The sequence below is a fragment of the Athene noctua genome, chromosome 5, assembly GCF_965140245.1.
Source record: "Athene noctua chromosome 5, bAthNoc1.hap1.1, whole genome shotgun sequence".
Classification (NCBI taxonomy): Eukaryota; Metazoa; Chordata; class Aves; order Strigiformes; family Strigidae; genus Athene; species Athene noctua.
Window position 1 is genome coordinate 7,324,071 of NC_134041.1, and position 21,432 is coordinate 7,345,502.

The 21,432-nt window shown below is 40.3% G+C and overlaps 1 protein-coding gene across 4 annotated transcripts in view; it reads left to right on the top strand.

Annotated features, from left to right (window-relative positions):
- Nucleotides 1-21,432, top strand: part of CC2D1B (coiled-coil and C2 domain containing 1B) — a 34,931-nt gene that overhangs the window by 5,208 nt on the left and 8,291 nt on the right. For 2 of the 4 annotated variants that reach the window (XM_074906209.1, XM_074906211.1), the window contains 18 exons: nt 3,048-3,163; nt 3,930-4,049; nt 5,162-5,299; nt 7,302-7,575; nt 7,930-8,054; nt 8,206-8,281; nt 9,430-9,540; nt 9,871-10,001; nt 10,287-10,359; nt 12,536-12,648; nt 13,451-13,643; nt 15,817-15,989; nt 16,637-16,762; nt 17,309-17,367; nt 17,633-17,749; nt 18,237-18,310; nt 18,986-19,044; nt 20,852-20,903. In XM_074906209.1, the coding sequence (XP_074762310.1) occupies nt 3,048-3,163; nt 3,930-4,049; nt 5,162-5,299; nt 7,302-7,575; nt 7,930-8,054; nt 8,206-8,281; nt 9,430-9,540; nt 9,871-10,001; nt 10,287-10,359; nt 12,536-12,648; nt 13,451-13,643; nt 15,817-15,989; nt 16,637-16,762; nt 17,309-17,367; nt 17,633-17,749; nt 18,237-18,310; nt 18,986-19,044; nt 20,852-20,903 (2,130 nt within the window). Of the gene's footprint in view, nt 1-3,047; nt 3,164-3,929; nt 4,050-5,161; nt 5,300-7,301; nt 7,576-7,929; nt 8,055-8,205; nt 8,282-9,429; nt 9,541-9,870; nt 10,002-10,286; nt 10,360-12,535; nt 12,649-13,450; nt 13,644-15,816; nt 15,990-16,636; nt 16,763-17,308; nt 17,368-17,632; nt 17,750-18,236; nt 18,311-18,985; nt 19,045-20,851; nt 20,904-21,432 lie in introns of those variants that run through there. The other 2 variants (XM_074906213.1, XM_074906212.1) reach the window with 2 other exon arrangements.

Here is a 21,432-nt window from a genome sequence, read left to right on the forward strand (position 1 = left end):
AGGGAAACTAAACTTCAGTCAGTGCAAAATTAACATTTACTATGCCTTCTAAAGTTACATGTTATGGCTCATTAAACTATTTTCCAAAATATTTTACAGCTATTCTGTTTTTCTGGTAGAATTGGGTGTATATAGATTAGAAGCTTGTGAAAGATGAACAGCTGGACATCTGGCACTGGGGACTCATGAGACCTGGTACAGTGTAGTGGTGGGGGTGTGGTACAGGTTGGGGTCAGGATGGAGGCCAGCACCTGGAAAGGAAGAGGGTACAGTAAAGACAGGGGAGAAACAGATTCTATCTAGAGAAGGACAGAAAAAAGGGACCCAGTACAACACGTACTAGTGCTTGGTTCTTGACTGAGTACAAGGTGCAATAATTGACTCCTGGATATAAATTCTGGAGCTCTGATGGGGGGGCGGGGGGAAGTGATCTCTCTTCCAGCTTGAAGATGCAGACAGCAAAAGCTGTACTGTTGAGACATTGTAAGTACAGAGAGGTCTGCTATCTGTGGCTGGTAAATGCAGTCGGTCAGCCTACCTGAATGTTTGAATTTTAACCTCAACTTGCCATACTGGATTAGAGCTGAACCGACCATCCAAGGAGGCTCGGTTGGCTTTTTTGCCTCTAGTGGAGCTTCCTGTAAGGAACACTCTGACCCTTGAAGTACAGCCTTTGGATATGCCCTACTATTCTAGTTGCAGAGTTTTGCGAAGTATCAAATATATGAACAACCTGTTTGATACAGGTGGTGAAGCACTGATATGGTAAATTAGACTACTTGAACAGAAACAGCTTTGTATTTGGGTGAATTGTCAGCTGATTCAGAAATGCAGGGGATGGATGGGGTCCATTTAAATTGACTATAAAGCTCTATCCTGAAGATCTTTATTTCATTCAACATTTACTGACACTGATGAGTCACAGTCATGTGTCTTCATAGGGAAGTATCAGAGGCATTTATGTGGACAGCTGGGATTTGTGTGCAAATAACTTCACCTTTGAGAGTGCATGGAGGCAGTTCATCGTTAAGGAAGATGTGCTTGGCACAGCATGAAATAGAAATAAGGACTCAGAAAGGAGGAGACAAATAGAGTTTTCATGGTGAAGACCAGAATCTTGAAGAGAAATTGCAAGACAAAGTAGCCAGGAAAGATTTGGAAAAGGGGAAATCTCATGAGCATGAGACAACAATGCAGAAAATCTAGAAGTGTAGTTAGAGAGGCAGAAGAAAACAGAGCTTTTTCTGGTCTTCTATAGCAGTTCTCTGTGCCAGTGTTTTGCTGCTGCTTTTGAGCTCAGGACAAGTATGATGCCTTGATTTGAAGCATTCTATTTTTGTATGCCGTGTGACTGCAGTGGTGTTTGATGTATAAAACAAGTAGTTTCGCAGGGTAGAAAGATTTTCTTGTCTTCCTTTCTAGCTGTCTTCAAACATACAGATAGCTTGCTATGCCTCCTTGCTTATGCTAACAGCCAGTAGTTTGGCTTAAGGCTTGTGTTGTTCAGTATGTCTCTAAAATTGATGTTAATATGCACCATCAGATTCAAAGGATAAATATGTACCTAGTTTAACATGACGTGGAGACAGGCATTCTTGTGCTTAAGACTGTAGATTGAAAAATGGATCAACTGTTGGAGTCTCAAGTGTGACATAGACCCTATACAAAACTCCAGTGATTTAGTTGTGGTTTGATTGGGAACTCTTTGAGCTCAGCACTATCTATGGTAATTGCCTTGAACTTTGTTCTGATTTATGGCTGTATGTGTTGTTGTAATACACACAACAACAACATATTTTTGGCTTTGAAAGAAAATGTGAACAGAAGTTTTAGTGGCCGATGTGCTGGATGTTTAATGCAGGTATTTGCATCTCATGAAGTTAATTGTTGGGCTAACTCGGTTATATCCATACATGCAGATCTTTGGGGACTAGAGTACTTTTAACTCAAATTAGTTCAACGTGAGGGAGAGAAGAAGAGGGATGGAACTGGGAAAAAGAAATAGCACTTAGGGATGTATGGATGTAGACCACTTCTGTTCCATATGGAGTCAGAATTGATTCTGTCAATCAGGAGCTACACCAGGAGCAAATTACATTTTGTTAGGGTAAACTGACATGAGACAAAGGATGCAGAACAGAAAGACCTGACAAGGATGCTGAGTCCAGTCTTTGTTAATGTGGACAATCAGGTCATAAATACCTTTTATAACTACCTAGCATCAGCCTAAAACTAGTTCAGATGTTTATTCATACTGGGGACAGAGGCTTCAGTAATTCCTTTTCATGGATAGAAATTTGTAATCAGATTTACTTATCAACAGTTTATGTTCATTTTCTCTTGTACCACCATTGATTTTTATCTTGAGTGAGGGATACAGTTTTGATGTAATATCTGAGAATAGTAGTGTTCTCCAATTTTTCCTTGGAAAATTGGAGTCTTCCATAACAACGAAGTTCCTGTTACTAGTTATTTGTGTAAATAATATCATAGAAGTACTTATCTGTATCTTAAATCAGTCTAGGAGCTTGAGATGATTCTAGTATTTTTTTTCTTGAAGCAGTTGCTTCATCCAGTCCTACTTGTTGTTCTTACACAGTCTTAAATGTCATTACTGTGCAAACCTACTACAGTATCTTTCTCTTTTGTTTCCGTGTTCTCTGAACGCTGTTGTGTCCCACCATACCTGCTAGTCTATCGTGGTGCTTATGGTTTTTCCATTCAGTTCCTTGTATTAGTAAACATACGTTATTTCTCTCTGAGATCTAATTTCTCAACTAGGTTATTGGATGCAGTCCTTGTCTTATTGCCTGCCTTGACAGTCACTCTCAGAAACACTAGTATTGCGTTTTTCCTGGATGTTCACTTCCCCAGACTTTGCCCTTTATCCATGAATATACTCTCCTTTACCTATGACACTATCTGATGAAGGGGAAGCAGGAAAAGTCACTACTCTCTTTCAGCTGGTAACAACTCCTTTATAATTTATATCCAGTGCTGCATAACTGTTACTTACGGTTTATGGCTCTCCTCGATTCTTTTTACAGCTCCTCTGCCCATGGATCATATTGAAAAGATGGCTGCAGAGTGTATGAAGGACCTAAATGAAGATGAGGAAGAAGAAGCAGATGATGAAGACTTGGAGAAAGATACAGACCTGTTGGTATGCATAACTTTTTTAGCAAAATCTTTTAGTAAATCTTTGTTTATTTGAGTTTTTTTTTAAATAGAACTGCATTTAGCAAAAATGTCTGTTAACTTTGAGATGGGAAGGTAAAACATTGAAAAAATGTTCCATTATATAAGGCTTTGCAGGATCCAACCCCCTGCACACCGGAGTGTTTCCTAGCTAACATATGTATGTGTGAGGTTCTTAGAGAAGTGGGGGGAACAGCAGGAATCCCATTCCATGGCAGCTGGTGAAATACAGCCAGGGACTTTCTCCTCAAAGTAATGTCTGTCAGCATTTTCCTGCTGCTTCAAGTAGTGCTTGACCTGAGAGAATATCTCCCAAGAAATTCTTTGTCATTTCAGTGAGTGATCTAGGGTTTAGGGAAGAAATGCTAAGCAGTGTTTTTGGCTGCCGTTGTTTATAGATGCTTTTTTTTAAATTTCAAATTTGCATTTGAATGGTCTTTGTAAAAGTAATTCTCTGAACTCCGGCTTCAGGTATTTAACCACAAACTTTTGTGTGATCCTGGGAGCTGCAGTGTGGCTTTTGAGTGGTCTCTGGCTTCCTGTTGTTGTGAAGACAAGTGGAACCAGTTTCATTTAAAAAAAAAAAGACCGAATAGAAGATGTTCAGACTCTCTATTTGGGTTCAAGGTCCATCCAGAAGTTTTGGAGTTTGAGACTTGATTTTATTTTGTCTTTTGAGGAAATAGAAAATTTTAAAGAAAAGCTTTTTGTTGGCTTTACTTTTACTTTAGGCAGAATTGCAAGAAGTTCTGGGGGTGGAAGGTGAGACAGGAAGCTGTGAGGATGAAACGATAGCAATGGAGCCATCCACATCTGAACCAGAAAATGAGCAACCTGAACTGCAGCCACAGGTAGGAAAGAGCTTCATGTTCCTGACAGTTTTGCTGAATCACTGTTGTCATGCAGCTTATATGAGGGTGACAAGCAACGATCTAGACAGGCTTTCTTGTCCTCCAAGGAAGGAAAAACTATACTGTTGCTATTTTCTCTGTGGAAACCAATGCTGTATTGATATAGGTGAATTTTTTGTTTTGTTCAGAGGATGATTTTTAATGTTAGCATACAATTGAGGAGGTAAACAGTTGGAATCAAACATGTTTTGTCCCTCATTATACATAGGAGCATGCAGTCTGCAGCTCAGGCCTCCAGAGTTTGTATATTCCCCCTCAGAGTATTGAGCAGTGCGATGAAATTGTGAGGCTTGTTATAACTCAGCATCTTTGACATCTTTGTGGAATATTTCTCAGTAGCGTTAGCTCTCAGCTTAATTTGTCAATTCTCATGCAGTTAAATCCTTTATTCAGTTACTGCTGTGTTTCTGTTGTGTGCTACAGATTCCAGGGCCCTTGTGCATTGGGTCCATTAATAAATGGTTCTGAGAGCGTTTCTATAGAGATAATGGTAGTAATTACATCAGTAGCCATCTGAAAGGTCTCTGTAGCTGTGGAGTGTTTGTAAGTAGCTGCTCATAACTTTGCTTAGGCTGCTTTTGTCACCGAACTAATTCCAGGCTGTAGGAGGAAAAATATCTCTTGTAGTAAAACCAAGTTGAAGAAGCCTGGAAGGGAGTAAACTAGCATGTTTTAAAAATAAGAAAAGAAAAAGTCAAGTTTTTGTCCCAAAATACCTCTTCACACCCTCTGTTGTGTGGTGTTTGAGAGACTTCACTGTTCTCTTCACCTACTCCCTAACCACATGGCTCCAATTACCGTGTGACTGTGAGTTTTCTAAATGTCTCCACCCATTCTTCTCTATTACGCCTTTGAGAGAAAGCCCAGAGGTGGATCCAGGGACCGTTAGTGTAGTACAAGTCCTCCTCTGTTTTACAGACCGTTTCGTCCTTGCGCTCTTGATTTAACGGGAGCATGTGTAGAAGAGGAGTGTTTGTTTTTCAGTGCTGTGGGAAAACTCATATAGTTGGATGAAGTAAGTTTTCTTGATTTGTTTTATTATTTTTTCTGAGACCACCTCACTTCCTGCTGTTACCAGTGAGCTGCAACAGACAATAGAGAAGAGAATTGCTAGCTATAGGACAGCAATTTCTAACGCAAAGGAGTCAGGTGAGAGTGCCAAAATACGCCGATACGAAAGAGGCCTTAAGGTAAGTTGGGTTCGTCAGGTGTGCGAATGAGGGGGAGGCAAAGGCAGTTCTCTAAAGTATAGTTCAGAGTTTTTCCAGATGTGTGAATTTGTCGAAAGGGGAGAGAAATTCTAATATGGTTCCTTGAGTTACTTTAAAAACATTTCTTATTATTTACTACTGATCTGATGTAGCAAATACACAGATAAGTGTGTATTTCAAATGCCTTTTGTGCATCAGCTTTGTTTCTGTTCAGTGTGGCTAGTGATAGCTGGTGGCAGGGTTTGTGGTAAATGCTGATGTTAAACCCACTTCATCTAGATCTGAATTTAAACGGTGATGATTGTTCAGTGTTACCTTGAAGCAAAGTTTAGGAGCTTTCCTAGCACATACACCTTCCAGTCCATCACTGATGCCTTCCCTTAGATACTAACCTTCCACTCAGTTCTGTGAGACAAAGGAAGGTGATATCTTTCCCTGAGTGTGTTGGCTGTGCTTGAAAATGAATAGAACAGGATTTTTCATTAAAGCAATTAAAAATTGCAGCAAGGAGTGGTTTCTTCAGCTTTGCATCTTTTCAGCCAGGTGGCGTGCTTGTAGTTAGTTGGCAGTGCTTGTGATTACTGCTGTACAGAGTGCCTTTATTTTCCTGTTTACTTTCATCTGGTCTCCTGCATCACCTCAAACAGCAGCCAGCTCTGTCTTGTTGAGCAAACAAGACAGCTCAGCACTGTCCACTGAGGGAAGAATGTAATGTCTCAGTATCTACCAGGTGTCTTAGGGTACAAAGGGAACAACTGAGGCCAAACCCAAGGGAGGAAGTGCACAAAAAAGGAGATGTCTGTGTATCCACTGCCTACTAGCTCTGAAAGGAATGTACATGAAACCACCTGACCTTCCAGAGAGCATGAGGGATAGGCAAACCAGCTTATTTCATCCAATAACAAAGTTTAGCGTGCTGTTTGCTACTTCCTTTGTTTTTCAAGGTAGGAAGTTTCCCTGTGCCTAAGCAGTGTAACTAAGGATAATAGAGTAGATCTCACTTCACAGCTCACAGTTCCTTAATTAGCAAAACAACATGCCAACAAATGGTGTACAGTTATCTCTTGTACTTAGTTCTTGGAACTGTGAACTTTAATCTCCAGTGTTTTAATTCCATTTTCAGTGGCTCTGTCATCCCACACATGGAGAAGAGAGAGCTATGTGTGGGTTGCTGTACTGGTCTGAACCCCAATCTCACATTCAGTCAGTCCAAAGTATCTCTGTTACTGTTGCTTAATAGGTCAAACAGTGTCATGGCTGACCAAAAATAGCAGTGATTCTGATACTGATGAGATTTTTGTTGTCTTTCTGTGCCCCCATTTTAGTTTCTGTGAAAGAAGTAAAACTTTTGTTTTGGCTTAAAAGTGCATGGTGGTCTTCTGTCTGAACCTTAAATTAAAAAAAAAAATACTGAGGAAGGTAATATTTGTGGTGGATGAAGCATTTTGAAAAAAAAAGAGCAGTTAACCCATGTTACAGACAGTGAGAGCTTCTTGCCATAGGTCACTAGCTGAAGCTCCATTTCATTAGTACTTAATGGCTTTTTTCATTGCATAAAATAGGTATGCAGACTCCTTCCTTCCCTGAATCCACATAGTCAGTGACATTTCAGACTAGGGTATTTTGTTTTAAAGACATGAAATCTGTGTACAGTTGGCATAAATGTCTTCCTTGGTGACTTTCTGTGACAAAGCTGAGTGAACCACATCAGCTATCTAGTAATTCTAGGTGTTGAAGTACTTGCAGTTATGTAGTTTGAGTAGCAAGTCCTTTGCATTGTGTTGCTCTGATAATTGGATTCCTTTCACTAGCACCAAAGCTGGCCTTGCAGAAAAGTAGGAAGCTAAAGGGCAGCAGTCTGTAGTAGTGTGTGTAATAGATCTCATCATGTATAAGGGAATGAATTTGTGTGTTAATGATTTTATGCCAGTAGTATGTTTGATGAAAATGCCTATTGACTTTGCTGTTCCATCTCTGCCAGACACTGGAAACCATGCTGGCTGCAGTGAAGAAAGGCAAAAAAATCAATGAGGAAGAAATGCCACCGCCTGTTGCAACAGGAAAAAGTTCTTCTCCCTTATCTGAAGCCACAGGAGTGGAGCTAGAGAATTCAGGAGATACAGTCAGTGTCCTACCAGAGAATAAAGCCGAGTCTGCTGCAGATGATGAGCAGAAGACCTCTCACGAGCCAGTGCAGCATCTGGAATCAGAGTCTCTACAGGGTCATGCTGCTTCTAGTCCTACCATGGAAACAGGTACCATGAGCTGAGAGGATAAGCAGTTGCAACACTATTTTAGTGCTATATCTTTCTTGATATTTGTATTGTATTGCAAAACACTGCTTATGTTGGAACTTCTCTGCTGAATGTTTCAGGTAGAGTTGTCAGTGGGATGCTGAAGTTTTGGCGGTGGAATCAGTTATTTTTATAGAGCTCTTATATCCACTGTATCAGTATGTTTCACTTTTTCTGTGCCTCGGCTTCTCCTTCAGTATTGTGATGTGGAATTCCAAGTTTTAAAGAGTTTTGAGATATTGGATAGATGGACAAAGCAAGGGATGCCCATCTTGTATGCTCTGTGTAAGTCTTGGCATTGATTCCTTCTCACAGATCTTCAGAACAGCAGCACACGAGCAATACTACTTATGAGGCAGAAAGAGTATAAATTAGCAGCTCTAAAAGCCAAGCAGCAAGGAGACCTGGAGAAAGCAAAGGAATACATGAAGGCAGGGAAGGTATGCACACAAGAAATCCTGAACACTGAACATACCCCGTGCTGTACCCACATGCATTGAGTGTCCAATATTCATTGTGGCAGCTGCAAAGTCTTGGATGTACTTGCATAAATCTTCTGGTTTGTTTTGTTTGGGTTTTTTTCTGCATTAGAAATTTAATGTGGTCTTGGAAGCTTTGGACAGTGGGCAGCCGATAGACCTCCAGAATATGCCTCCATCTCCTCAGGGTAAGACTCATCTTGCACAAACCCTTCTAGAAGTCTTTCTGTGCTGTAATGGAATGATTCTGCATTTGATTGCAAAACTATAAGAAGAATTGAAGACCACTTAGGTCTGAGGCTTACTGCATATTCAAATTCCAATCAAGACCAATGCAGAAAAATGAGGTATCATCATTTATATTGAAGTTACCCTCTCTGAGTTACAAGTTCAAGTAGGTATTGATGTCTAATATTCCTATTTTTACAACTTTAGATAATAGCAGCCAGTATTTGAGGAGGGAGGGAAGGAAGGGTAATAGCACTTTCTTAAAGTTTACTGCAATATTTGATGGTGTTACATGTTTCTGTAGTTCGTAATGTTCAGTTTAAGAGATTAACAAACAGGTTGCAGTGCAGTAAAGTCTAAATCTTAAAGCAAGTTACCAATGTTAAAGATACTTTGATCCTTGTGAGAGGTTTTTTTTGATAGATCCAGTGTCACCACTGATAATTAATATTTTGTTTATGTAATTCAGTGTTTTAAACCATTTACTTCAGTGTTTTATTATAAGAAACTAAACCACAGATTATTTTATTTTAATAAATCATGAGACTTATGACTCCTTAATTTCTAAACTGATCACCAAATGGCTTTAGAGAGAAACTTCACTCATGATATAATCTTGCCTTAAAAAGTGCAAGATTTTTGCAGAAGATATTTTTGTAGTTTTCTTAAATAACCAGTGTTATACAATGCCAGAAACTTGGGTGTCTGAATAGATGGTATTACTTGCTTCCCTTTTTCAGCACATCTTTTGTTACTAGGATATTTTAGTCAATTAGAAATCTTGTTCGCTCTTTCCATCTGCCAAGCTACCAAGTTATATTTTGGGGAGAGAATTCTTAGAATACTCGAACTGGTTTTACTTTTTTTTTATCTTTTCCCTCAAGCAGCACTAACCTAAATTAAATCAGCATTTGAGGTTTTCTGTTATAAAGTATTTTCTCTGAACAATGGGAACCTTAGACTTAACCTAGCCATATAGATATTGTTCTGAAGCCAAAAAGTTTTCAGGAAGATGATGTGATCAAATTCATGGTTTTCTGAATAACATGGGTTGACTTGCTGTTCACAGGAACACACTGTGAAACTTTCTGCTTACCTTGCTTTGCAGATCTGGAAAACCTAGGAAACGTACAAGATGCATCCAAGCAAAAGGTACCAGCTCCAGTGGGAAGTTCCCAGGATCCTACAACACCTGAACCTCGGACTCAAGAAGCTTCAGGTAGGATTTTTGGCTTTTTCTAGCAAGGCATAAAATAGCATGTCTGGAAGGCAGTTTAAGGTCTGCCCTGTCCCACTGAACTACAGCAGGATTGAGTAAACCTAGATAATGTTACTGAATATTGTTTGCTGCTGATTCCATCTGTACTTTTTTTCTGGATCAGTAATGGAAGTAAAAGTTAATAACCTTCTTTAGAAGCATCGTATTTGTAATATGACTTTGCAATGGGGTTTTTGTCTCTGTGCAGAAGGTAAGGAAGGGGAGGAAAAAGGCAGCTCATATGTTTTGAAATCTGAATCATACAGATTTTATTGTCTTTCTTACTTCAAGCTTCCCTGCAGCAGCCAAAAACGATGCTGGAAGCGTTGCAGCAAAGGCTTGAGAAGTACAAGTCGGCAGCAGCACAGGCTAAAGCGAGTGGTGATGATCGAAAAGGCAGGATGCACGAGAGGATAGCCAAGGTAAAACAAAAGTGTAATAACCTGCTTGCATCCAGCAAAGCCGTTGAATTAGTTTTCTCGCTGAAGACTTTTTAAAGACTGAAATAATTTGTTTATTATCCATCTGTTTGAAAAAGAGCTCCAGTAGGGAAGCTTAAAGCATCTGGAGGAAGGAAGAAATAGAGACAATGCACATAGTGTAGCAAAATACTGTGTATTCTGCAATATTTATGCTGGTCAAATATAGATGATTGCTAATTTATAGTCAACTCCATTTTATGTCTCACTGAGTGCCTTTGATTACAGCAATACCAGGATGCCATAAGAGCCCATAAAACAGGGAGAAAAGTGAATTTTTCTGAGCTACCTGTTCCTCCTGGTAAGTGTGTGATTATGAAATGTCCTAATACCAACTTCTGTATATCTGCTGGGCTCTGAAGGAGGTGTGCAGATACTGCTGCCTCATCCTATGGAACAGCAGCTCCTTTTTCTTAGTGAGTAGGCTGGCCTTGCTGTTTAATGGTATTGTGAAACTGCCTGTTAATGTGCTCCCAAACTTTCATACTGGTGAATATTCCTGACTATTGACTGCCTGTTTGACAGCATTGGAGCTTAAAACTGATGCTATTTGAAAAGTTAAAACAACTTAACTATGAGCAGGTGCTGAAAATGTTACCTGTCTGTCCTCTGGGCCAACCCTTCTAGAGAAAAGAATAAACTTGGGATATATTGGCTTCTTAGTTTACTGGAAGGAGATTTTTGAAACTAAAAAAATTTGCCTGGTGTCCCCCATTCTGTTGATTCCCAGCAGGAGCCTCAGAAATCTATATTTAATTAATCATCGTCTTGCAACACCTGACAAGTCAGATCAGTATTCAGCTCTCATGGCCAGTAAAAGTAGTCTACAGAGACAAAGCAAGTCATGCCTGTGGTCACACTTGGACAGTGACAGAGGCAGAAATGGAACCTGCTTCTTGAGACACTCCTGTGTCCTTTTTATCTTCTTCAGAATGTATAGTGTTGTGTCTGTAAAAGTTTGGGCAAGGATATCTATAAATGCTCCACTTCTGGTTTGCATAATAACTGTTTCTTCCCTCGGAAGCATCATTCCTTTTATCTTGTGCCTGATGTGTTCTGAAAAGATACACTTAGCACTGCAAAGTGGTGCCTAGATTTTTTAAGTTAGAAAAGGGACACAGACCTTGTGGCTTTTTTGTCACTGTCAAATGTGGCAATGGCAAGGGCAAGCACTGTAGTAGTGAAGTAGGCAGTGCCACCTCTGTCAGGTCATGTACTGCTTTGAAGGTTCCCTGCTTTGAAGCTGTCCCTGAAAAGTAGTTTAGCATCCCTTGTTCTAGAACATGATCTATTTCTTGGTAAATATCAGTCTCTGTAAGAGTGAGGTTCTCCATATTTACACCTCTGAAAATATGGGTAACTCCTCAATTTCCTTACACGTTAGCTGTATGTTTTTCAGCCATCATTTAGAGACCATATGATTTACATTGAAAACAACCATCAGGCAGTCCCTGAAACTAGAAATGAGATTATAGTGCACAGGCAGTGTATTTCATTGCATCTGGATGATAAGTACCAGCCTTGACCTCCTTGGAGACAGAAATGCTGCTGAGTAATGGATCAAATGTCATGTGGGGGCAGTAGCATAGGATTCTGTGTTCTGTCTGCCTGTGTACCTTAAACTTGTTCTGTCCCCAAAGCAGCCATCTCTAGGTTTAGAAGCAGTTTAGTCATTACTTCTTGGCACTTCTAATGAGACTGTCAACAAGAATGCATGCTACATATTAATGAGATTAATCTTATTAACAGACTTTTATAGTATAGTGGCTCTGGGTTTCTGTTGTTTGAAGCTGACACTGAACTGGTAGTATGGAAGTGAGAGTTTATCTTCCATCATCAAGCCTTCTTCCAGTCCTTAAAAGGATAATAAAATAATGAAAAAGAATGTTCTTCATATACTTCACATTTAACTACTGTGATTCTGCCTTACTTTGCAACCTCTGCATTGCAGTAGATTTTCAGCAGAGGCTTAATGTGTTATCCAGATGTCAGCAATATATTGTTTATTACTCTATGGGGTAGCACTGTTTTTCTGCTGGACTGTGTACCAACTAAGGTGAGGCACCAGTGAGAGGGGAAAAAAAAAAGCGAGCAACTTTTTGTACAAGTCCTTTTTTACAGAGGAGAGAGACTAATTTCCTTGCTGGTTCTGGGGGCATCTCTACAACCAAAGTCTTGAGGTTGTGAGGTTCCCTGGCTGGCTGACAGTTGCTCAACTTAGAAAGCTATGCTCTGTTATTGCATCACTTGAGCATTGTCCCTTTAAGCCTGGATATCTGTGAGAGATCTGATCTTAAGTCCACCACTCAGGCTTTATCTAGCAAGGCTTTGTGGCCTTGGCGTCAGTCTTATGCTGAATTCTGAAATATATTAGATGGGAGATAGTTGGATAGAAATAGCTTTACAGAAAAGAAGAAATACAGAAGACAGAACATAGGTCGTATGCAACTCTACTTCTGTATTCCTCTCCTCCTCAGGATTTCCCCCTCTTCCTGGTGTTGCAGCAATGGATGATGACAGCACAATAGCTGCTGTTTTGGAAAGTGCCAGCAAACTGGCAAACATGGAGGAGAATGATGAAGAGGAGGAGGTTAGTATTACTTAGTGGGGTGTGTAAAAGTTAAAATGCTGTCTCTTGTGGTGTGCAGAAATGAGGCTACTGGATTTCTAGTCACATAAGGGTACCGAGATGAAGTACATTTCCTGGAAGTCTGGAGTACAGGATCTCGGTAGTAATTTCAGTTTGCATTATCGTGTAGGAGAGAGAGAGAGATGAGATGTTGTTACAGTCAGTACCTACAGAGTCTGAGTCCAGAGTTTGACTCTTTCATAACTGGCTTGTATGTGGATTTTATTTTCAAAGCAAACACTTCAGATCCTGGCCACCCCTTTACATTGTTCTAAAGTACTTAAATCTGTTCTTTCATCCTGCATCCCAGTAGTTCCTATGTTTGTTCTTTCCCAGCGTGTTAACACGTACTGCTTTTTGTCAGTCAGCAGCAGCCTTTAGACTTCGGTTTGATTTCTTTATCTCTCTGGATTTGGTTGCTGATTGTGCTTTCAACTGGAGTAGCTTTTAACGGAGACAATTCCTGGTTGATTGTTTTTCTGCATGCATCTGCTTTTTTTGAAATCACTGCCTTGTTGAACATTCCTTTTGTCCCTTCTATAGTGGAGGTTTGGCTCTTGCATAGGTCAAGTAACCTACTGGCATGGCATGGCTCATAAACCTCCAGAAGTTAAAATCTGCTGTTGGGAATGTTACACTTCCCTCAGAAGTGCTGCCAGAAGGCTGATACAGTGATAACCATGGTTGTTGATGCTTGAGATGCTGTCCTCAACTCTGGAATAGATTTTATACATTTGATGTGAAATTCTTTTTGTTATGCTAGAATGAACCTCTGACACAGGCCCCGGTTGCCAAGAAGCCTGCTCAGCTGCCTGGAAAGCCAACTCAAGTTGTTAAGCCAATTACAGTGCCATCTGCTGTAGCTGAGGAGGAGAGCTCTCCTGAGCACGGGAAACCAGCATCATCATCCTCCACCCTGCACAAGGCAGAGTCAATGGATCATCTCCCTCCAGCTGGTAAGGTGAAGGGATCATCCTTCCCACTGATCCATGTGCAAGTCGTTTGCACAAGTTTGGTTTAATACCTTGGTAAAGACTTATTTCCATTATATTTTAGATAGGAGCCTGTGAATGTGTGGCATAGATTTCCTCTGACAGGAGCCTCGATGTATGTGTCTGCTGGAGGGCAGATCCAGACCAGCCATGCAGCTTTATTTCACAGAGGCAGCATGTGTAATTATAAGGGTGATTGGGTTTTTAATTAATTTTGATGTAACAAGTGTATCAGTTCATGATGTTTAACTCTGCTCACAGTTGAACTCTACATACACTCTCATTAAAGTGGACGGCTTGCCAGTGTGAATTATTCATTGATGTGATGCTGCTTCCTACACTAAACAGTGGTTTCTGCCTAGTGCATCATCTGAGGATCTCAAACTGGCGTGTAGGCAGTAGTTCATCAATCTCTAGGTCACTAAACAGTTGTCTGCTCAAGATTAATTGTATAGATAGCAGGGGACAGCCACCACCTCATGGTGTGATTTGGGTACACACCAGCAGTGCGCAGACTCTCGCTGATTCTGTTGTCATGCCTTGACTGCAGTCCCATCCTCCTTCCATTCTGCCCTGGGTAGTTCCCACAGGAGGAAACAGAACTGCCTAGTTGGCTGATGTAAGTTCTTTTGTGGAGGCATTTCAGTGCCACTGTGCTTAGCTCATAACTATCCTCTCCATTACTTGTTTTATAAAGATGACTAAAACACAGTAGTTGTCCATTTTGGCATTGAAAATCCATGAATCCTCAGGAGTTGGGGATTTTTGTCAATTTTAGCTGACGTATTAATCTCTCAAATTAATTGCAGGTATTTTAAAATAAGACTTGCAAGTATTTTAAAATAAGACCAATAGGTGCAACAGGTACGTGGACAGATTAATACTGACATGATTTTCACAACAAAATGTCAGTGCTTCACTATTTTAAAGCTATATTTCACTAGCCAAAGTGCACTCTTTGAACAAAAATGTTACCTTGTTCCCCCCAGAATTAAGAAGTGCACCTTACATGCCTATAGCAGATAAATCAACTGTAAAAACCTGTCTTTTTCTTGTCAGAGAGCGTGAGGCATAGTGGGGTGTGGGAGTGCAAGTGGAGCAGTTGCATTTAAGGTGTATATGGGGAAAGTCAAGGAGCCAGGATCACTTGGATTTCTTCAGTCCGTTCTCCACAGATTTTCTTTGAAAATACCTGTGCTGTGTGTCTGAGCCTCACAGAGCACACTCTGGGTTTTGTCCCAGTGGAATCTGGGCTAGCTACCTTGTCTAATTAGTTTGGTTTTGGCTGATTGGGCAAATTGCTCACAGGAGTCGGACAGTGGGCTCTTTTGCAAGGATGAAAATAAGTTGATCATCATCAGACAGCAGTGAACATAGTGTGAGAGTCATTGGTCTGTTTATTTGCTGAGACAGGCACCTCTTGCAAGTGTTGTTTAGCTTGTGTAGAGTGCAGTCGTGCATACAATATGAGTATCTTTGGAAATGGCTGTAATCAGCTCATGCTGTACCATTTCCTAAGTGAGGTACAAGAAGAAGCAGGATGCACTGACCTGGTGCAATGTAAAGCAATCTTTCCTGACTTGTGTGGTTGTCCTTACTGTTTTTGGAAGGAAAGAGGAGACCCAAGAATTAATAAGAAACTAAGATGGCAAGGAATTACAAATAAGCAGAGGTGATATATCTGAATGTGCCTGCACATTGGTTCATCTGGGTTTTTTTCTGACAGATCAGGTGAGAGGGAAAAAATGAGTACAGAGGATGCTCATAATATTCGCTGTCTTTTAGAAGTTAACATGTCAAGCTGAAGTTTGAATCCAGCTTCTGCTTTGGACCATCAGCTGTACTGGTGTCATCTTGTCTCCTGCATGCAGATAAGGGCCTGTAGTTACTGTTGTGACACTTGTGAAGTGCTGTGATGTTTTTTGATGAAGGATGCCATGATAGAAGGAGGTTTGTTTTTCTGATACTTGAAATTGAAACTGGCCAAGAAACAATTAAGTGCAGTAAGAAAATGTCCTTATTTGATATCTGTACTTTTCCTGACCTTTTTCTGGCTATAAACTGAACATGATAAACCTGTTTCAGGGGCATGGCAGTTGTCAGATGAATTGAGGGTCTTTATACAACTGTTTTTCAGCTAGGGAACAGCTGGAATTTCTGGAGAACAGAAAGAAGCAGTACATGAAGGCAGCTGTCAAAGCAAAGAAGGAAAATAACCTTGAACAGGCTAAAATGTATCTCAGAACAGCTAAGAGCTTTGACTTAAAGATTGAGCAAGCAAAATGCGGCAAACCTGTTGATATTTCAAAGGTTAGTAGGACTGTTAGTATTCTGCTTTGTTTCATATTCTTGGACATCTAAGTGCTTACTTCAAGCAGTGAATAATTTTAAAAATTTCTTGACACTAAGTTAGTTTGCTCAAGTGACAAATCTGGATATTGAGCCCTGAAATTCCCCTGTATTTTTGTTTTAGGTTTTGTTTCATTTTGTTTCCTCTGCTGCTCCTCAAATGTGCCAGAATTTGACAAAATTTAGCCTCCATGAACCATTTTCTCCTTGATTTACACTGGCACACCTCAACCATGTAGCTTGGAAGTGTTCCTTGGGCTTAGGGTGCAAGTACATATCTTAGCTGTGTCCTAACTCCATTTTGGGATGAGGATTGGGTGCATGTGATACAATGGTGCTGTGGTTTCTCTTGTTATTTGGGTAGATGGGGAAACCAAGCTGCACTCTAATAACTCTCCTGACCTGAATAATCCGGGAACTAGGCCTCTAAGACACTTTACAGGGTTTTATGACTTAAGCAGTGGTGTAAGTAGTGGTTGGGTTGGAACTGCCTTGAGAAGAAAAGCAACCCATCTGCCTTCACTGACCTTTCCATACATTCTGACTGCTTTTTGTCTACTTCACTTTTTCCAGTATGGGCTCTGAAATGTGCTGTTCTTGTGTTGCAGCTGCCATCACCCCCTACAGATGATGAGGGTGATTTTATCTTCATACACCATGAAGATGTCAGACTGTCTCAGAAAGCAGATGAAGTATATGCACAGCTCATAAAATTGCTGAAGGACCAACATGAGGTGACCATTTTAATTTTTTTTAGAAATGTTTTGGGGTTGTGGTTTTTTGTTTTGTGGTTTGTTTTTTTTTTTTTTAATTTCTCTGGGTTTTGTTATACCATCACTGTTTCTGTGGGGTCTTTTGTTTTTCTTTTAAAATACTTTCGATTTTGTGTGTCCTAAAGTGGAAAATTTTCAGAGTTGGATTCTCTACTAGTCAAAAGTCAAGAGGGTGTGCTTGGAGTCTTGGGACTATCAAATTATCACTATGAAATATGAGCACTCAAGTTTGAAAATAGTACCCGAATGATTAAGACTAGCTCTTGGGTGAACCTCCTATCTAGAAATTAAGTGATTAAGAAGTAATAGGGCAGAACAGTTCAAACAAATGCTGTGCTTAGCTTTGGGCTTAAAGGCCTGGGAGGGGTGGATGCTTTTGAGTGACTTGGGAAAACTTGGCTTTTCTTAAAGTAGGTTCTCAGCCTCAGAATTCTCTGCCAGTCATAAATCTGCGTGTAAGGATCACTGAGTGCATCTGTATTTGTTTGGTTTTGTTTCTGTTGACAGAGGTGTTTGCAGTATTCCAAGCAATTCATGCATTTGGGAAACGTAGCAGAAACGACTCGGTAAGACCCACTGCCCACTGTTAATCATCCCACAATGTGGCCATTTCAGGCTTGAGTCTGCCTGACCCCCCTAAAGATGATGGGGGTTCAGGTTGGTAAGCTGCTGATGTGGAAGGGTCAGTAACTGTGAGGTCTGCATCTCCAGGTTGCTCTTGGACCTCTGGTCTGAGGCTTACTCGGTGGCCTCTGTCTGGCAGAATGAACTGTTTGGTGTTCCAGTCTGTGTGTGTGTAGCTTTTCTATTGTTTGTTTGCCTTTTCTATAGGTTTGAGAAATTGGCACAAGGTTGTAAAAAGGACATGGACATCCTACAGCTTGCACGAGCACAAGGAATGGATCCTCCAAGCCATCACTTTGAGGAAAGAACCTTTAAAATGATAAGGTGTGGAAAAACAAAGGGATTTCTCAGGCAGGCTAGACTGAATTTTCTGATTTCTAGCTCTTGTTTAGGGAATTGTGAGCTTCAGCAGACTCGGCTGGCAGCTAGGGTTAGGCTCAGCATTCCTGAAAGGACACTCTCAACTGAAATACAAAAATAGTTGTTCTCTAACTTCTCATCTGGGTTCTTTTGTTTTCAGAGTATCTTCAGCTTAATCCCTTATATTCTGCCATTTCATCCACTGTTCCTCTGTATTTCTTCTTCTATCCTGTTGCCTTTGGGCTTTGTGGCATTTCTCACCATACCTCAGAGATGTTTTTATCTTGGTTTCTGTGCTTTCCTAGCTCCTTTGTACTTTATGAAGGTGATCTGTGTAGGAGTGCACTATTGAAAAAGGTCTGACCAAATACCAGTGGCATCCTGGTCTGGCAGTGGATCGAGTGGTGGGCTACTGGGATGAATACGCTTTTTTGTTTTTATTTTTTCACAGGATATTTTCTGAGCTCAACAGCACAGAAATGCACCTTCTTATTGTCAGGGGGATAAACCTACCGGCTCCACCAGGTATGTACTCAAAAGGGCATGTGGGCTTTTTCCTCTGAGTACATAAGGAAAGTAGTGGGGAATGAAGTTTTCCTGCTTTAAAGACCATTTCAGGAGTCAAAAACTTTGTAGCCAGCACTCATTAAAACAAAATAACCACATTTCAGGCTCAAGCCCCTGAAAAAACCTTTAAACAGTATTTAAAAAAACAAAAACCACCCCACCTCCCATCCCTCCTCCCTGGAAAAATAAAGTGTCTGAGTTCCATCTGGACAGAGGGAAGAACTTAAATTGTCCTGGGCTTGCTCATAACTGTGTCATAGTTTCACATTTATCTCCTATTACGAGTGCCTGCCTTAACTGTACCACCTTAATGTATATTGACCCTTCAGTAGATAGGAGTTGCTCCTGACATTGTTACTGCTTTTAGTCCCTTGTTTCTGGGAGCTTGTAATCTGCACTAGGCTCAGGACTAACAACAGCATTAAAAAAAAAAAAGAAAGAAAAAAAATGTTTTCCTTTGGTTGCCAGCTTTCTATAGAATTCGGTGTGATGGATGGGTTTTTCACTTGTCAAGAGACAGGTCACAAGTCCTGACAATCAGTTAGGTGCTCTTGAAAATCCTGCTCAACGTTACAGATGCAATGAAAATATCTGTATTGGCTGGTTGGATTGGCTGGTTGTTGTCTCATTCAGGTGTATCACCAAGAGATTTGGATGCATTTGTGAAGTTTGAATTTCAGTACCCAAGTACGGTGAGTGCGTGTCCTGGCTCTTCTGTTCCTCAGTCTGTGACCCTTGCCACTGGATTAGGTTGTGAGGGCTTTGAGGAGGAAGTGTAGTTTTTCTTCTAAAAAGGGAAAACATTTCTAGGCATACTTGAAACAGAAACTTTTTCTGATAAACAACTGCTGAATCTGTTTCCTGTGGATTTGAGCTTTTCTGCACCTTTTTCTTGATGTTCTCCACACCTTACGCTTAGCGGTGTGGTGTCTACTTCAGGCTTGCATGTTCTCTGGCTGGCTGACCTCCAGATTACTGCTAGACAGCATTCACAGGGCTAAGCCATGCCCGCCTTTCCACTCTGAAGACACTAATCAGACTGCTGCCAGTGTTTGCAAAAATGTGTAGAAGGTCATTTCTTTTAGGGTGCAAACGCACTGTTAACTTCAACCAAACACAAGGGCACGCTTAGTTGTCACTAGGGGAGAGGGGCCACCTTAGATATGATCTCCCTCTAAGTCCCATTCCTTTACAAAAACAAGCTTTTAAAGGCATTGCTTCTGAATATCTCCTATTCATTGAAAAGGTTAATCTTTGTCATCAAATAAATGCACGTGACTCCTGGTGATTTAATTCGCAAATATATATGTGCATATCTGGAGAAAGGGCTTAGGCCATACAAGTTTCTTGACCTTACTGATTAATATTTATGTGCATGTGTATGTATATAAAAAATATGTATACATATATATTGCTTCTTTCCTTTAAATTCCCCAGTGTCACCTGTTCCCCTCAACTTTAAAAGCATTCTCTGATCTGAAAAATACTGGAACTGTTGAACTAAAAGGGCTTCTAAGGAGGGCTGTCTAGCCTTACTTTCAGTGAGTGCTGGGGCTTCTGCTGCTTCCTCTGTACAGCAAAACCAATCTTTGCTCTTACAGGACTAATACTTAGTCCTGTGAGAGCGCAGAGCCTAGGTTTTTACCTCATAATAAATTTTGCAGCAGTTCCGCTAAAATAAATTCAGTTACCTGTGGGAAATCGGTGATGGTCAGATCAGGTTTGTTTAGGTGTGAGTTACATGAGGTCTTAATGGAGGAGTCCTTCCCCCATTAGGGTGGGAGAAAACAGAATTGGTCTGTATGAATAATTTCCTAGGGAATAAGTAAGAATCAGCATAGTTGCTTTTAATCTTCTTTCCTTTCTTTTTTAAAAAAAAAGCCAAATCTCTACTGCTTAACCAAGAGTCAGATAACACCACCTTTCTCCTTCATAGCTGAAATCAGTTTTGCAAAGTAGCTGCAATAATTAGGTCACGTTGTCCTTGTTCAGTCCCCAGAGATCTAGTTTGTACTCCGCTTTAGGTTAAAAGTTAATTCATTTTGGTGGCAGATTGATTGTCAGGCAGAATAATAGTAGGGCAATTCCCTGAATGATTTGTGGTGAATTCCTTGTGTAGCTTATTATTCCAACTAATGCAGAAGGAACAGAATTACTGTGTCGTGGAACGTGTGCAGTTTATCATCTAGTTTAACAGCCGCAGTCAGTAACTTTATGATGATTGGATTGAATTGAGTGTGACCATGAAGCTTATCTGTGGCTCTTACATTTAATGTAATGTTTTGACTTATTCTTTATCTAGTATTTTACTTGTTACCCCACTGAAATCCAAATATTTTAGTCCTGAATGTACCGTGACTCTTCTTATCGTTCAGATAACCCCCAAACCCTCATGTTTCTTGTATAGGTATAAAAAAGAGCTGGTAATAAAAATGGTTACTACTCAATATTTTGAAACAATATCTGATGGTTTTATTTTATGTGTGCCTCTTTTAACAGGAGCAACCTCAAAAGAGTAAAACACCTGTAATTAACAATAACAATTCTCCAGGTTAGTACATTTTCTGGAACAGAGGGAAAAACGTTGCACCTTAGGAATAACTGGGAGTACAGGCTAGTCTCACACTGTGAATCAGGCCAGAGGGCCTCCCACTACCTTTTTTTTTTCTTCTTTCTTATGAAAGGGCTTGTTGGAGGGTGAAGCCCCTCTGTGTTAGCAATTTCTTCACCCTCATCCCAATATTGGTGGTAGTTCCTGTGTTATGGATTAGTGAAATCATCGAGTTACCAGTCATGCTCCAGCTGTTGCTGTCAACCCTGCTGGGAGACGGGCCAGATAAATAAATTTTCTTTATTAAATAAGTTAAATTATTAATTTTAGTATCTCTGTGGATCAGATCTTTTTCAGTCAGATTTTGTGTCCTGTGAAATAGCAAAAATCATGACAGAATTGGCAAATCCGCTAACATTTCTAAACCTGACAAAGCATCATTGCAGAAATAGATTATTTTTTTTAAGTCAATGTGAAACCAACTAAAATACTTTCTTTGTACCTTTTGAAAAATACCCCTTTGTACCTA